This window comes from Astatotilapia calliptera, chromosome 7 (genome assembly GCF_900246225.1).
Source record: "Astatotilapia calliptera chromosome 7, fAstCal1.2, whole genome shotgun sequence".
Taxonomy (NCBI): domain Eukaryota; kingdom Metazoa; phylum Chordata; class Actinopteri; order Cichliformes; family Cichlidae; genus Astatotilapia; species Astatotilapia calliptera.
This window is the reverse complement of record NC_039308.1, coordinates 8,407,031-8,421,558: the sequence shown is the minus strand read 5'-3', so window position 1 is coordinate 8,421,558 and position 14,528 is coordinate 8,407,031. Positions and strand designations below refer to the sequence as shown.

At 40.6% G+C, this 14,528-nt stretch overlaps 1 protein-coding gene across 2 annotated transcripts in view; it reads left to right on the top strand.

Annotated features, from left to right (window-relative positions):
* The window catches only part of tln1 (talin 1), a 57,437-nt gene that overhangs the window by 25,656 nt on the left and 17,253 nt on the right, over positions 1 to 14,528 (top strand). For both annotated transcript variants that reach the window (XM_026172851.1, XM_026172850.1), the window contains exons 17-36: positions 1,666 to 1,874; positions 1,963 to 2,061; positions 2,256 to 2,423; positions 2,565 to 2,859; positions 4,839 to 5,005; positions 5,109 to 5,237; positions 5,776 to 5,889; positions 6,468 to 6,581; positions 7,342 to 7,476; positions 7,841 to 7,969; positions 8,124 to 8,226; positions 10,085 to 10,293; positions 10,418 to 10,537; positions 10,950 to 11,147; positions 11,390 to 11,529; positions 11,632 to 11,725; positions 11,944 to 12,033; positions 12,645 to 12,767; positions 13,689 to 13,832; positions 13,931 to 14,092. In XM_026172851.1, coding sequence (XP_026028636.1) covers positions 1,666 to 1,874; positions 1,963 to 2,061; positions 2,256 to 2,423; positions 2,565 to 2,859; positions 4,839 to 5,005; positions 5,109 to 5,237; positions 5,776 to 5,889; positions 6,468 to 6,581; positions 7,342 to 7,476; positions 7,841 to 7,969; positions 8,124 to 8,226; positions 10,085 to 10,293; positions 10,418 to 10,537; positions 10,950 to 11,147; positions 11,390 to 11,529; positions 11,632 to 11,725; positions 11,944 to 12,033; positions 12,645 to 12,767; positions 13,689 to 13,832; positions 13,931 to 14,092 — 2,942 coding nt within the window. The remainder of the gene's footprint in view (positions 1 to 1,665; positions 1,875 to 1,962; positions 2,062 to 2,255; positions 2,424 to 2,564; positions 2,860 to 4,838; positions 5,006 to 5,108; positions 5,238 to 5,775; positions 5,890 to 6,467; positions 6,582 to 7,341; positions 7,477 to 7,840; positions 7,970 to 8,123; positions 8,227 to 10,084; positions 10,294 to 10,417; positions 10,538 to 10,949; positions 11,148 to 11,389; positions 11,530 to 11,631; positions 11,726 to 11,943; positions 12,034 to 12,644; positions 12,768 to 13,688; positions 13,833 to 13,930; positions 14,093 to 14,528) is intronic.

Here is a 14,528-nt window from a genome sequence, read left to right as displayed (position 1 = left end):
TGCACGTTTTGTCTGCTGATATTAATCACAGAACTCTGGAAGTTATTGAGTAAACGCAGCATTGTTGACTTTAATGCACTATGCACCTCAACATTGAGTCTGTGACTTGGTTGCTAAATGTTTCCTCTTTGCAATAACACCACTTACAACTGGTCATTAAATAGCTAGGAAGGAAGAATCAATTGTCTACTAATTGGAAGTTTGGTGGTTTGAATCCTGTTTGCTCCAGCCTCCATCTCACTTTAGCTGGAGTGGTCAAGATGTTGAACCTCGAGTTGCTCCCAATGCAGTTAGAGAGTGAATGTGTGTCTGAATGCTAGCTAAAAAGCACAGATGTAGAAAAGAGTCCTTGTAAGAATGTGTGTGTGAATGGGTGAATGAGACATGCTGTATAAAGTGTTTTGAGTTCTAAAGTAAGGATAAAAGCACTATATAAGAACCAGTCCATTTACCATTTGTTGCAATGGTGTCATTCTATTACACTACCTATTACAGCAAGGTCTTTACAGTTTTCACAAATGCTTGTGAAGGAAGACTGCGTGGCTACATGCTTTGTTTTATACAACTGGAAAACACCTGAATTCAAAGATTAAGAGAACTGTTCTCTTAACTGTTCTTTCCTCATACAATGTGTATTATCTGCACTGACAATGTGACTCTTAAAATACATTGAGGCATTTTATTCATAATTTCTTATCAAACCGAGAATACAACTATTAAACATTAAGTTTCCTGTTGGTCAGGTTCATTTGCAGTAATGATAATACGAATTTGGAAGACTGGTTGTCCTTCAGCATCAGCTCTCTTAGTATAAATTTCACTGCTCACTTTGCAGTTTTTGAGTTTTAATGCTAACATGTTCCCTACTTTGCTATGCAAAGCATTCACTAGTTTTGCATTTGGATAGGCCCTGTGTTCACTGCCCAGCATTGAGGACCTGATTACCATTTTCCATAGAATACCAGAACTGGCAGGTGGACCACTGGGGTTCTGTGCCTCACCCTGAGCATGTGGAAGATGTGAAAGAGTCTCAAGAAGCTGTTACGAAAGTTATGCTTTCTGTAACATGGGCAGCAGCACCATGACTGCCATTAAGAATCAGGATTAAATTCTCTGACCCCTTGTCAGACCCTATTGCCAATGCACCAGCAGGCCATCCTCCAGGAACCACCATGCAGGCAGTTCCTGGAGGATGGCCCCCACATTTGCCAGACCTAAACCTGTCAGAACATTTTTTGGGACATTATGTTTCTTTTTATCTATCGGACGTCGTAAGGTTTCACCTCAGACTGTCCAGGAGCTCAGTGATGTCCTGGTCTAGATCTGGGAGGAGATTCCCCGATGACACCATTCATAGTCTTACTAGGACTATGACCCAACGTTGTCAGCCATGCATACAAGCACATGGAGGCCATACAAATTACCCGGCTGCATTGTTTTTTTTCACTTAGATTTTTTGGGTTTCTTTGAATTCCCCTGTAGTAGGATAATTTTCATTTACTTCAAATGATGTAGCATCCTTTCATCCCAGCAGATATCCAGTGTTATTTTTTCCATTGATATCTGATCTGTTTTCTGAGTACTTTCTGAATTTGTTTCTTATGCAAATATAACAAGCGTCCTGTAGGAGATAAAGCACAAATCTCTGCCCTTCTCTGTCTTTAGGTGATCCAGCAGAGACAGATTACACAGCAGTAGGCTGTGCTGTTACTACAATCTCCTCCAACCTAACAGAGATGTCAAAGGGTGTTAAACTTCTGGCAGCACTTATGGAGGATGAAGGAGGAAATGGACAGCATCTGCTTGGTGCTGCCAAGAACCTGGCCTGTGCTGTCTCTGAAATGCTAAAGACTGCCCAACCTGCAAACACAGAGGTACACAGCCAAACTAAAAGGAAGACAGAGATACATTGTGTTTTTCTACTCTTTCTTGTTTGAGATCAGTAATATCTTTTGGTTCCAGCCTCGTCAGAATCTGCTGCAGGCTGCTGGAAATGTGGGCCAAGCCAGCGGAGAGCTGCTTTCTCACATAGGCGAGGCAGACACTGATCAACAGTTCCAGGTGTGCTCATCATAACATTTATTATTGTAGTGTTTTGCTGTTTTGGTAGTTCTTTGATTTTGCTGTGTAGCCATAGGAACTACTATTGTATATGCAAGACAAAGTATCACACATTAGATACTATTCACATTCAATTGACAAGACTTTATTTTCACCAATGATAAGGTATGCTAACTGCTGTTTGCTTTTGGCAGGACATGCTGATGCAATTGGCTAAAGCTGTGGCTAATGCTGCAGCAGCTCTGGTGCTCAAAGCAAAGAATGTGGCCCAGAAGACAGAAGACTCAGCCCAGCAGAACCGGGTCATCGCAGCAGCAACTCAATGCGCTTTGTCCACATCTCAGCTAGTGGCTTGCACAAGAGTGAGAACTCGACTTTAATACAGTGTTCACCGTCTGATAGGGACAACTGTTGACTGAAACTGAAATGTTCTTTTTGCATTTGAGCCAAGCCTAAGGTCTTTCTACTTTTCTGTCCCACCAATAATCCTATCCCTCTTCAAGGTGGTGGCTCCAACAATCAGCTCTCCAGTGTGCCAGGAGCAGCTAATTGAGGCGGGCAAGCTGGTGGCTAAGTCAGTAGAGGGCTGTGTTGAGGCATCACAGGGAGCGACCAATGATGATGGTCTCCTGAAACAGGTGGGCATGGCTGCCACAGGTGTCACACAGGCTCTTAATGAGCTCCTTCAACACATCAAACAATATGCCAGTGGAGGCCATCCCATTGGACGTCATGGAGAAGCCACTGACCGCATTTTGGATGTCACTGAGAACATCTTTAGCTCTATGGGAGATGCTGGTAAGTGAAGGAAGCTAAAACTGTTTCCACAGGATGGCTTTGGATCCTTTTGTAATTTGAAATCTTTATAGGCTTTTTTTATACCCATAAAATTACATTCTCTAAAATGTGTTGTGAAGAATCTTGGTTTCCAGGAGCACCACTGGTTTACCCCAAATACGGAGTAGCATAGTTGAAGAAAAGCTGACACACAGGATATTCCATATATAATATCTATATATTAGAAAAGTCAGCATTTTTTTCACTTGTCACTGTTCAAAATCTTTTTATTTATTTTTTAAGATGTAATGTACTGGCAATGTAATATAGCAGTTTTCTGACCACTGAAAGCGCTTTAGACTACAAGTAACATTTTCACCATGCATTCATACAGTGCTTCATATTATACACTTCAAACTCATCCTCCACCTTATGTGCATGGCAATTTGTGAATCACCAGTTAACCTAAAATGCATCTCCTTGGACTGTGGGAGAAGCTGAAGTACTCACAGGAAACCCATAGTGATTCAGTGGGCACATTTAAACTCACAGTGAGGCCCAGCCGGAGTTCTTCTTTCTGTCAGGTGACACTAACCGCTCCACCAGCATGTTACCTGATCATATCTACATTAGTCTAGTTAAAAAAATATTCTCAGACTTCTTTTTAAGAGGCTAGTGCTAGAAAACAGTATGTAAAATCATGTAAAAGTAATTTCGTAATGGTAAGCTAAGTGATTAAAATCTGAGATGATCTTGAAAATGCATTATTACCTTATTATTATAAGTTTTACAGCTTGAAAATAACAAAAAAGGAAAAGAAGGTTTTACAAAAGTTTTACATATACTGTGATCCTTGCGTACTTCTATGTATGTTTCTGTTTGGAGGCTTATGACAAGGACATCTACTTCTGTGAGATTCTTGGCCTGTCTCGCATCAGCTGCTCCTCTAACTATCTGTAATTTTTCAGTAATCTTTGGTTCATGTTTGTGACTGTTGATGCCTCAAAACCTTGAGCTTGTGCCTCTTGATGTTGTCTATAATCAGCAGCTTGCTTCCAGACTTTTCTGTTTTTAACCAGACTCCCATTGAGAAATCAGTGGGACCAGTGGGACAGGTGATATTAGCTATTTGCGATACACCACTATCTGGATTCATAACTGAAGATAAATCCATCCATGAATTTCTCTGGGGCTGGGTCTCCAGGACAGCAGCCTAAGCAGAGAGCTTTGTCTGAGGGAACACCGAGGCCAGCCAAGAGATATAATCTATTACTATGTGCATATTAGTATTGTACAGCACTTTGGTCTACCAGGTGCTATATAAATAAATAAATGATGATGATGATGATGATAATCTCCCCAGCATGCCTCCTTCCGGTGGGACATGGCCAGAACTTCACCCGGGAGGCATCCTTGGGAAAAACACACTTGAATAATTTGTGTTTGCTATATAGTTTGTCCACCAGATGGCAGTCTATAACTTCTTTCCTAGGAACAAATATTTGAAGCACAGCAAACAACTGATCCACATTTATTTGTGAAAATAAAATAGGATTATTTTCGAACTGCTTTATGGGATTATGTTAGTAAGCACTCATAAACAGCTACACATAACTAATGTTAGGGAGATCCATTTATGTTTTGTGAAAAAAAGCATCAGTCTTAAAAATCCTAAATCATTTAAGTTTTTTGAAATATAATATTCTTCTTGTCTGTTATCGTTTAGTTTAACCTCCACTTTTCATGCTAATTATATTACGTTACCTTTTCTACATTCTTAGAACCTTCTGTTTTGTGGGACATGGTTAAGGAGTTGATTATTTAGAAAGAGTTTTTATACTATGCTTGCTCAGAATATTAAAATAATATTTCTTCTTTAGCTTTCTGCCTTCTAAAGATCAATTTATATTCTTCTCACACAACTGTTGGAAGGACGAAATTTTCTTTATTGTTTTTTTAATCATCACATTTTTCTCCATCTTTCTTTTTTGCTACACTAGGTGAGATGGTCCGTCAGGCTCGTATCCTTGCTCAAGCCACCTCTGATCTGGTCAATGCTATCAAGATGGATGCAGAAGGAGAGTCTGACCTAGAGAACTCACGCAAGCTTCTTTCTGCTGCCAAGCTGCTGGCTGATGCCACAGCCAAGATGGTGGAGGCCGCTAAGGTCTGCCTTTGTCTTTTTCTTTTTTTTAAACTCTGTGGATAAGACTGTGTTATCATTTTGTTGATTTGTTGGTTTAATATATAATGTGAATATTTTATCCCAGGGTGCAGCAGCAAATCCCGACAGTGAGGAACAGCAGCAGAAATTACGAGAGGCGGCTGAAGGTCTCCGCATGGCCACCAACGCTGCGGCGCAGAATGCTATCAAGAAACGCCTAGTCAACAAACTGGAGGTAACACCCCCAACCGGTTTGGAAGATAGCTGCCTCTCCCTGAACTTGGTTGCGCTGGAGTTTTCTTCCTGTTAAAAGGGAAATTTTCCTTCCTACTGTCACCGTCATCTGATTGTTGGGGTTTTCTCTGTATTATTGGAGGGTCTTTACCTTGCAATATAATGCACCTTGAGACAACTGTTACTTTGATTTGGCACCATATAAATAGCATTGAATTGATTTACCACAAAAATGCTTTTAAAATGATGTCTGATGCTGATGCAGCTATTTCACACCCAACCACGATCGGTGGAACTCTGAATATTTCTTAAACACTTTAGTACAGCGTCTCTTTTGGGAATATAACTAAGTTTAACTTTGTGGCCTGTCTGACATGATGCTTAATTATAATACTGGCTTCAGTAACTTCCTGTTTTAACTTTAAAAGTTTAACATTTGCATCTTATTATTAGTTCTGTCTGAGTCATTTCCCTGATTATTGCTAGTCTTGTGCTCTTTGCTGTTTTTTTTGACTTGTCGTGTTCCTTTTTTCTGGCAGAACGCAGCCAAACAAGCAGCAGCAGCAGCCACTCAGACCATTGCTGCTGCACAACATGCAGCCTCAACCAACAAGAACCAGGCTGCCCAGCAGCAGCTTGTTGTGGGCTGCAAGGTAAAAACTCAGTACTTGCTTTGGTTTATATAAACATATATGGAACTAAGCTTGCTATGTAGAATCAACAATCAGTGGTACAAACAGTAAATTTCATGGAGGTTTTGGGTCTTTTTTTAAAAAAGATATATGGACAACCTAATATCGTCTTGTAGTGATTGACCCGACACACTGTATCACTTTGAGGAGTATCACTTGAGCTCACTCTCCCACTCCTCCCCTGCAGCTGAGCCACACCTCTGCCACACTCCTATTAATAAACTTGATATACTCAAAGAAATGATAAATAAAAATTACATTTTCTCATAATTAAAACAATGTAAAAAGAAAAACCCAGAGTATTCCCGCTAATAGTAAGTACATGCCTTTATCTATTATCTTTCAAATCTGTGAGAATCAGACGATCCACACCAGGTATGATGACTAGAACCTTTTAAAGGAGGGACAGACTGGAGTGTACAGAGGTTTCTAAACCCTTCAAACTGAAGGATCTGAATGCGACTGTCCACCTTAGCAAAGTTATGCTTGTTGTGTTAAGATATTTTTAAAAACTGTATTGTGTGTGTGTGTGTCTCCAGGCTGTCGCAGAGCAGATCCCTCAGCTGGTTCAGGGAGTCAGAGGCAGCCAGTCTCAGCCTGACAGCCCAAGTGCACAGCTGGCTCTCATTAGTGCCAGCCAGAACTTCCTGCAGGTGACTGTCACACCACCAACTTCACTGAGTGACAGCAGACTAACAAAACAACAGAAGAGTATAGCTATGTAACTGTGCTACAGTCATAATAAACAGCCACAAACAGATTGTGGCCTCATTGTTTTGAGCAACAAATCTTAAAACACAGACAGAGTAACACTGTTGTCTGTCACTGGGTTAGAAATCTTTTCTGATGATTTTACTGCAACCTGGGAATTTTCTGTGTCACCAATGTGTCTTTTTTAGGTAGCTAAATCACTGATAACTTATGCCATGCATGTAACCTGGTTGCATCTTTCAGTTTAACCTTTTTTGTGATTTCTTGCCTCTTTGGAACTAAAGGAGACCACCCAAACACATGAGATATCATTGGAAAGTCAAGATGTTGTCTATTGAACACATTTAGTAGTAACTTAGTAGGGTAGCTCAAATAAGTCAAAAGATATAGACCAAAAACTAATTTCCATTATAGAGGACATAAATGAATAGGCTGGGTCTCAGTAGGTTAGGGGGAGATGAAAAAGAATAGTCAGAAACCTGAAAACAATATGGCTTGGCACTGTCTATATTTTCATTGAGTTTTTTTTTATTGATTATATGTTTATTTACACCATTATTAACTAGAGATAAGAATGAGGAGATGTAAACGCACTTCTAGCAAAAGTTTTAGGAAAAGCAAACACTTTATAGTCCCTTTCTTTTTTAGAATGAATTGCTTTAAATCAAAACCAATGCAACATGTCTCTCTTCCCTCTACCAGCCCGGTGCTAAGATGGTTACAGCCTCCAAAGCTGCTGTTCCCACCATCAGTGACCAGGCTTCAGCTATGCAGCTCAGCCAGTGTGCTAAAAACCTGGCCAGTGCCTTGGCAGAGCTCCGCACTGCCTCACAAAAGGTAGTACTAATTATATATATTCATCAGTTTGATTCTGAGAAAGATTTCAGCGTTCATTGTACTGTGCTAGCTGGAGTCAGCAAAGTGAGTGAAAGACCTAAGAAACACTCATGCATGTTTGAACTTTTGTGAAATGATATCATACAGGAATGATCTAATTCTCCAGATTTCTTTTTACTGTTTTAGATTAAGAAATACATGAATTTCCAGATTTCTAACAGATGGCCTATTTTTTTGGTCAATGAATCAAGTGAAGCAATTATGGTGTAGAACTTTTTTCTGATTTTTTTTGACTGATATCTAATTCATGCAAGATATAACTATGTTTTATTTAACTAATCACAGATATTTTTGTGTATCTTAGGCTCAGGAAGCTTGTGGACCACTGGAAATAGACAATGCTCTATCAACGGTGAGAGATTTGGAAAAGGAGATTCAAGAGGCCAAGGCATCAGCAGAAGAAGGCAAACTTAAACCACTACCAGGAGAGACGGTAAGGAACACTGAAATAGTTTTGGTTCACTGGACAACACCATGAACGAAGCATAAACATAACATTTTTTTAATAATAATAATTGGTGAGTTATTTTCAAAAGGTAGGAATGGTTGATAATGTTTCTTTCCATGTCTTCTGCTGTGTTGTTCAGCTTGAGAAATGCTCCCAGGATCTGGGTAACAGCACCAAGGCTGTGAGCTCAGCCATAGCCCAGCTGCTGAGTGAAGCCACCCAGGGAAATGAGAACTACACTGGTGAGTTTAACATAACCAGAATGTCAGCTATTAAGTATATTTTTTGTTCAAGAGGAAAAATAGTACAATAAAGCTTTACTTGCAATGAGATGTGACAGGATGAAACGGCAATACGAGTCTGTCACTTTAAAAATGGGGTTGTTTCTGATCCCAGTCAAATTTTTATAGTAGGGCCTTTACCTTACAGCAGCGGTCCCCAACCCCCGGGCCTCGGACCGGTACCGGTCCGTGAGTCGTTTGGTACCGGGCCGTGAGAGTTGAGGATCAGGTGTGAAATGTATGGTTTTCAGGGTTTTTATCGGTTTTCAGCGTTATTTTGTTATCGTTTTTATCGTTAACTTGGTTTCCCTGGGTCTTTTCACGTGTGTTATGAATAAATCTTCTTTTTTTCGGTACCGGTACTGGTTTTATTTTGTTGTATTTATCCGCGACACCTTAAAGGCCGGTCCGTGAAAATATTGTCGGGCATAAACCGGTCCGTGGCGCAAAAAAGGTTGGGGACCGCTGCCTTACAGTATAAAGCACATGTGGCATCTTTTGTTGTGATTTGGTGTTGAGTGATATACCATTCTTAGGGCATAGGCTTTAGTATGGTGTCATCCCATGCTTTGCCGCTATAACAGCTTCAACTCTTCTGGGAAACCAAATCACAACAGCAGTCACCTCAAGCCACTTTATATTGTAAGGCAGACCCTACAATAATACATGCTATGAGCAAGCACTTTGGCGACAGTGGGAAGGAAAAACTCCCCTTTAAAAGGAAGAAACCTCCAACAGACCCAGGCTCAGGGAGGGGCGGCCATCTGCTGCAACTGGTTTGGGTGAGAGAAGGAAGACAGGATAAAAGACATGCTGTGGAAGAGAGTCAGAGATTAATAACAAGTATGATACAATGCAGAGAGGTCTATTAACACATAGTGAGTGAGAAAGGTGACTGAAGAAGAAATAGTCAATGCATCATGGGAATCTCCCAGCAGCCTACACCTGTTGCAGCATAACTAAAGGAGGATTCAGGCTCACCTGATCCAGCCCTAACTATATGCTTTAGCAAAAGGAAAGTTTTAAACCTAATCTTAAAAGTAGAGATAGTGTCTGTCTCCTGAATACAAACTGGAAGCTGGTTCCACAGAAGAGGGGCCTGAAAACTGAAGGCTCTCCCTCCCATTCTACTTTTAAATACTCTAGGAACAACAAGTAGGCCTGCAGAGCGAGAGCGAAGTGCTATAAGGATATTAAGATCAGATGGGGCCTGATTATTCAAGACTTGAATAATGTGAGGAGCAGGAATTTGAATTCAATTCTGGATTTAACAGGGAGCCAATGAAGGGAATCCAATATAAGAGAAATATGCTCTCTCTTTCTAGTCCCTGTCAGTACTCTCACGGCAGCATTTTTTGATTAACGGAAGGCTTTTCATGGAGTTTTTAGGACATCCTGATAATAATGAATTACAGTAGTCCAGCCTAGAAGTAATAAATGCATTAACTAGTTTTTCAGCGTTGCTCTGAGACAGGACAAGATGGACAATTTGTAACATTTCTCATGGAATCAACAGAAGAAATAGGAACCAGTTTTGTTTCACTCATTCAATCCTTGCGTTAGGTCCCTGTTTAGACTGAAGTGGTTCAACAAAAAAACAACAAGACAATCTTGAAAATGGTCAAGTAGAATGTCTGGACTAAAGATGAGTGATGCAAAAGAAATGACGAGTGACTCAAGAATTTTGCATTATACTACATTTCAAAATATCTTTTTTATTAATTTAAACAAATTAGACCTTAGGCATTCCCAGACTGTAAATTTTGTATTATGTCTTTCTACGCACCAAAGTTTCTCTCCTCTGTCCTGTTGGATCCAGGTATGGCAGCCAGAGATGTGGCTCAGGCTCTAAAGTCACTAGCTTCGGCTGCCAGAGGAGTCGCTGCTACCACAGATGACTCAGCAGCACGTAGTGCCATACTGGACTGTGCTGGGGATGTCATGGACAAGTCATCCAACCTTATTGAAGAGACCAAGAGGGCCATTGCTAAACCAGGAGCTGCAGAGAGTCAGCAGAGATTGGCCCAGGTTAGAGCCAGACCGAGAGATTACAAATGCTTTTGTTTGGTAGCTACAGTAGTTTATTTCTGAATGTTTATATGTCTTTCATATAATAATGACAATCATCATGTGCATGTGTTTCTGTGTGAAGGTGGCTAAGGCGGTTTCCCAGGCCTTGAACAGATGTGTGAATTGCCTTCCTGGCCAGAGGGATGTAGACAATGCCATCCGCACTGTGGGCGAAGCTAGCAAGTCTCTCCTGGCTGATTCCGTTAGTACAAAATTAACAGTTTTTAACAAATGTAGATTGTAGTTACTGATAAAAAGATCTCAGGTGAATAGTATTTCACCCTGAAGCTATTCTATTAATCAATCAAGTTCCATCACCTACTGTTTTTCATAATTTTCCTGATCTCTCTTTTTTTCTCTTCTTTTTTTTTTTTTACCTGTGAAACACAGTTGCACAGCAAAACTAGTCTTTCTTCTCCAAAATTGTACATATCATGGAACCCTGGAAGACAGTCTTTGGAGACAAGTTAATTGTGGATGCTTGAGGATGAAAACATAATTTATGAGTCAGGCCTAGTTGCTTACAGTTATAACCAAAGTTATAACCAGTTGTAGCCAATATTCTTTTCTATATTGCTACTTGCAGTATTAGAATTTTTTTCTTCCCAACATAGTTCCCGTCTAGTGGAAAGAGCTTCCAGGAGGTTCAAGCTCATCTCAACGAGGTTGCAGCTGGTCTAAATCAATCAGCCAATGAAGTGGTCCAGTCATCCAGAGGAACTACCCAGGACCTGGCCAGGGCCACTAGCAAATTTGGACAGGAATTTAGCAACTTCCTAGAGGCTGGTGTTGACATGGCTGGAACATCTCAGGTCAGTTTGAATGAGTTACCACCAGGCAAACTGTCGTCCAATTTTTTAAAACATGTATTTATGAGTTTTATATCCTCAAAAATGTACTGTCCTTTGTATCGTTGTGGTGTACCACGCAAAGAGCAGACACAGGTTCATATTCCAAGAAGCTGGGTCATCATGACACATGATTTAGGTGAAAAAATATTAATTGCAAAAGCCATAGAGTTTTCAGTGTCTTCACACTTCTTCCTTTCCTCTAGTCTAAGGAGGACCAGACCCAGGTGGTGTCTAACCTGAAGACAATCTCAATGTCATCAAGCAAGCTGCTTTTAGCAGCTAAAGCTCTGTCCACTGATCCTAGCTCCCCCAACCTCAAGAACCAGCTGGCAGCAGCTGCCCGGTAAAACCCCCCCACAAAAAAAACCCCAAACCAAAATAAAAAAATAAATTTTCTGCAGCTTTGGTTTTAACCACTTATCTGTCTTATCATTTGTCTTTGCAGGGCTGTTACAGACACTATTAACCAGCTCATCACCATGTGCACTCAGCAGGCTCCAGGTCAGAAGGAGTGTGATAATGCTCTCAGAGAGCTTGAGGTAACAGCCACCATCAAACAGTTTCTCTTTTTTATCTTTTCTTTAGCTTCCCATGTCCCGGACGCATCATAAAAATCTCTAAAACTGTATAATAATAATAATAAAGAAAACCATAAACAATCAATACATTTCAGTCATAGAGGTTGTGTGACACTCAGCTGAGTTGTACAGTTTAACAGTGTGAGTTTGTCAGGAATGTATGCTGTGTTTGTGTGCAGTCAGTGAAGGGGATGCTGGAGAACCCGACAGAAGCAATCACTGAGCTGTCATACTTTGACTGCATTGACAGTGTCATGGAGAACTCCAAGGTACTGTAGAATACACATCATTAATGCCTTTCTTTTATGGTTTTAGTTCTATTTTTTTAGGATTTTCAACATTGGCAGTTCCTGTCTAATTTGGAATAGGTAATAGACTGGAAACAGTAGAAGCGCGGGCTGTTTCTCCCACAGAAAAAAAGAGGATGTGATTCTATCAGATCACATATTCTCCGTCTTATTGCATCAGTTTAGACAATGTCATCAGAATCAGAATGCTTTATTAATCCCTAAGGAAATTATGCACATATACATTATGCCTATGAAAGTGTCATGTTTTTTTTTTTTTTTGCTGTGAGCTCCATCGGTTAGACAGTAACTAAAAGAAAATTTCTTGGTAATGATAAAAGATGAAATAAACAACATAATGAGCCAAAGCAAACGTGATACAAGTTTTAATTTCTTCTTGTTTTTCAACACCTTAAACTATTTAAGTATTTAAGCAATTTGTTTCGTCGGCAACAAACTACAAAGCTTGGATGTAGACTACAATGTTATGGTTCAGTCAGTGCTTTGTCAGTGCTTTAGCTTTACTCAATATCATCATTAAATGTGTGATGCTCCACTCTTTGATTTCTGATTCTCTTGTTATTTGTCAATAGGTCCTCGGTGAGTCCATGGCTGGTATTTCTCATAATGCCAAAAACTCCAACCTGCCCGAGTTTGGTGACTCAGTCAGTACTGGCTCCAGAGCTCTTTGTGGTCTCACTGAAGCAGCTGCACAGGTAAAATCCATACTGTAGATTACTGTATTATTGCCTTAAGACAGCAGCTCAGAGGCAAGTAAAGTATGCTGGTAACATGTCTATTTTGGCTTGCTACACACTAGAAGTATTTACATACTGCTGACTGTGGTCGTGAGGTCTCAGAATATGCGCTTTGAGCAAAAGAATGACAAGACCACGGAACTGAAGGTTAATAACATCATGGAGAAACTCGCGGTTCTCCAACGGGAGATTGAGAGACCAGTGTCGCAGTGTGAAAGAACAGCTTGAAATTCTCATGAGTTGTTGCAAAAGAAAAATTACCATCATAATCCGGCTACCCCTTCGGCGCCACCTGTGGGCTCAAGGCTGGAGCCGAACAACAACTCCCTGATAACGACTGTGTTGAGTCTGTTCCTTCCCATTCCCTACAAGGCCACCTGGGTTGGCTGGAAGACTGTTTACTTAGCCAGGCAGGGCGAAAGACACTATCTCAGCTGAACTATGGACACGCACACACATACATATACTGATACTGACGCATCACCCTCCCTACCCCGGATCCAACGCCACCTCCAACGCTTACCTCCCCTCTGATGTGGACATTGGGTCAGCTGGAGGCGCAGTCGAAGATTGCAGCGGTCCCAGATCAGATGTACGCACTGGAAAACGTTCCCATGTTACTGTCTGTGTTTATTGTGCTATGGTGTGTTGATATCTGTGCATTCCTGTATTATCCTTCTGTGTTACACATTTCGATGTTTTTTTTCCTCGCTACCTAGCCTGACCTGTCTCCCCAATGTGATGTTTGTGTATTGTATGTACGGTCGGCAAGGTCTGTCATCTCAGTTGTGGGCAAAAGACCTGCAACTGACAAATAAAGGCTATCTCATCTCGTCATCATCTCATACAATGAACTTATAGGTGATTTTATGTCTCTAGGCTGCCTATTTACTGGGTGTATCAGACCCCAACAGCACAGCAGGTCAGAAGGGCCTGGTAGACCCTGCTCAGTTTGCACGAGCCAATCAGTCTATTCAGATGGCCTGTCAGAACCTGGTGGACCCAGCTTGTACTCAATCCCAGGTAAATGCTTGCCTCACTGCAAGTAATTGTCAGTTTTATCAGATTTCTTTGACTGATTATTGAGTCTGAATGTGATGACCATTACTCTCCCCATGCAGGTGCTCTCCGCAGCAACCATAGTGGCCAAGCACACCTCTGCGCTCTGTAATGCCTGCAGATTGGCCTCCTCTAAAACTCCTAACCCTATTGCCAAGAGGCAGTTTGTCCAGTCAGCCAAAGAAGTGGCCAACACCACTGCCAACTTGGTCAAATCCATAAAGGTTTGTAATAAAAGCCATATCAAACACACATCAGTATCATTCATACACACACACCCACAGCTTGAGTGAAAAGGTTAATTATGATGTAGTGACAAGTATTAATTTACAAACTGAACTACAGTCAATTATGTTTAACTATCATTTAAGAATAGGATTTTCAAAAAAATGTAAGAAAAGTAATAAAAACATGTAAGAAATGTCTTTACTTTTAGTTCTCGGTCAGACATATTAGGGTTGTCGGACATATGTTTACTGAGACATGTCTTCCGGCCTTTATCCAGTATACATCTGAAAGTGTGTAAAAATGGAACAGTCGAATCCACGTTTTCCATAATAAAAGAAAACTAATAAAACTCATAAAAAAGGATTAAACAAGAGCTCATTAGCTCACTTTTGACAGCTATATTATTTAAACCTCTTCTTCCTTGCTACATTA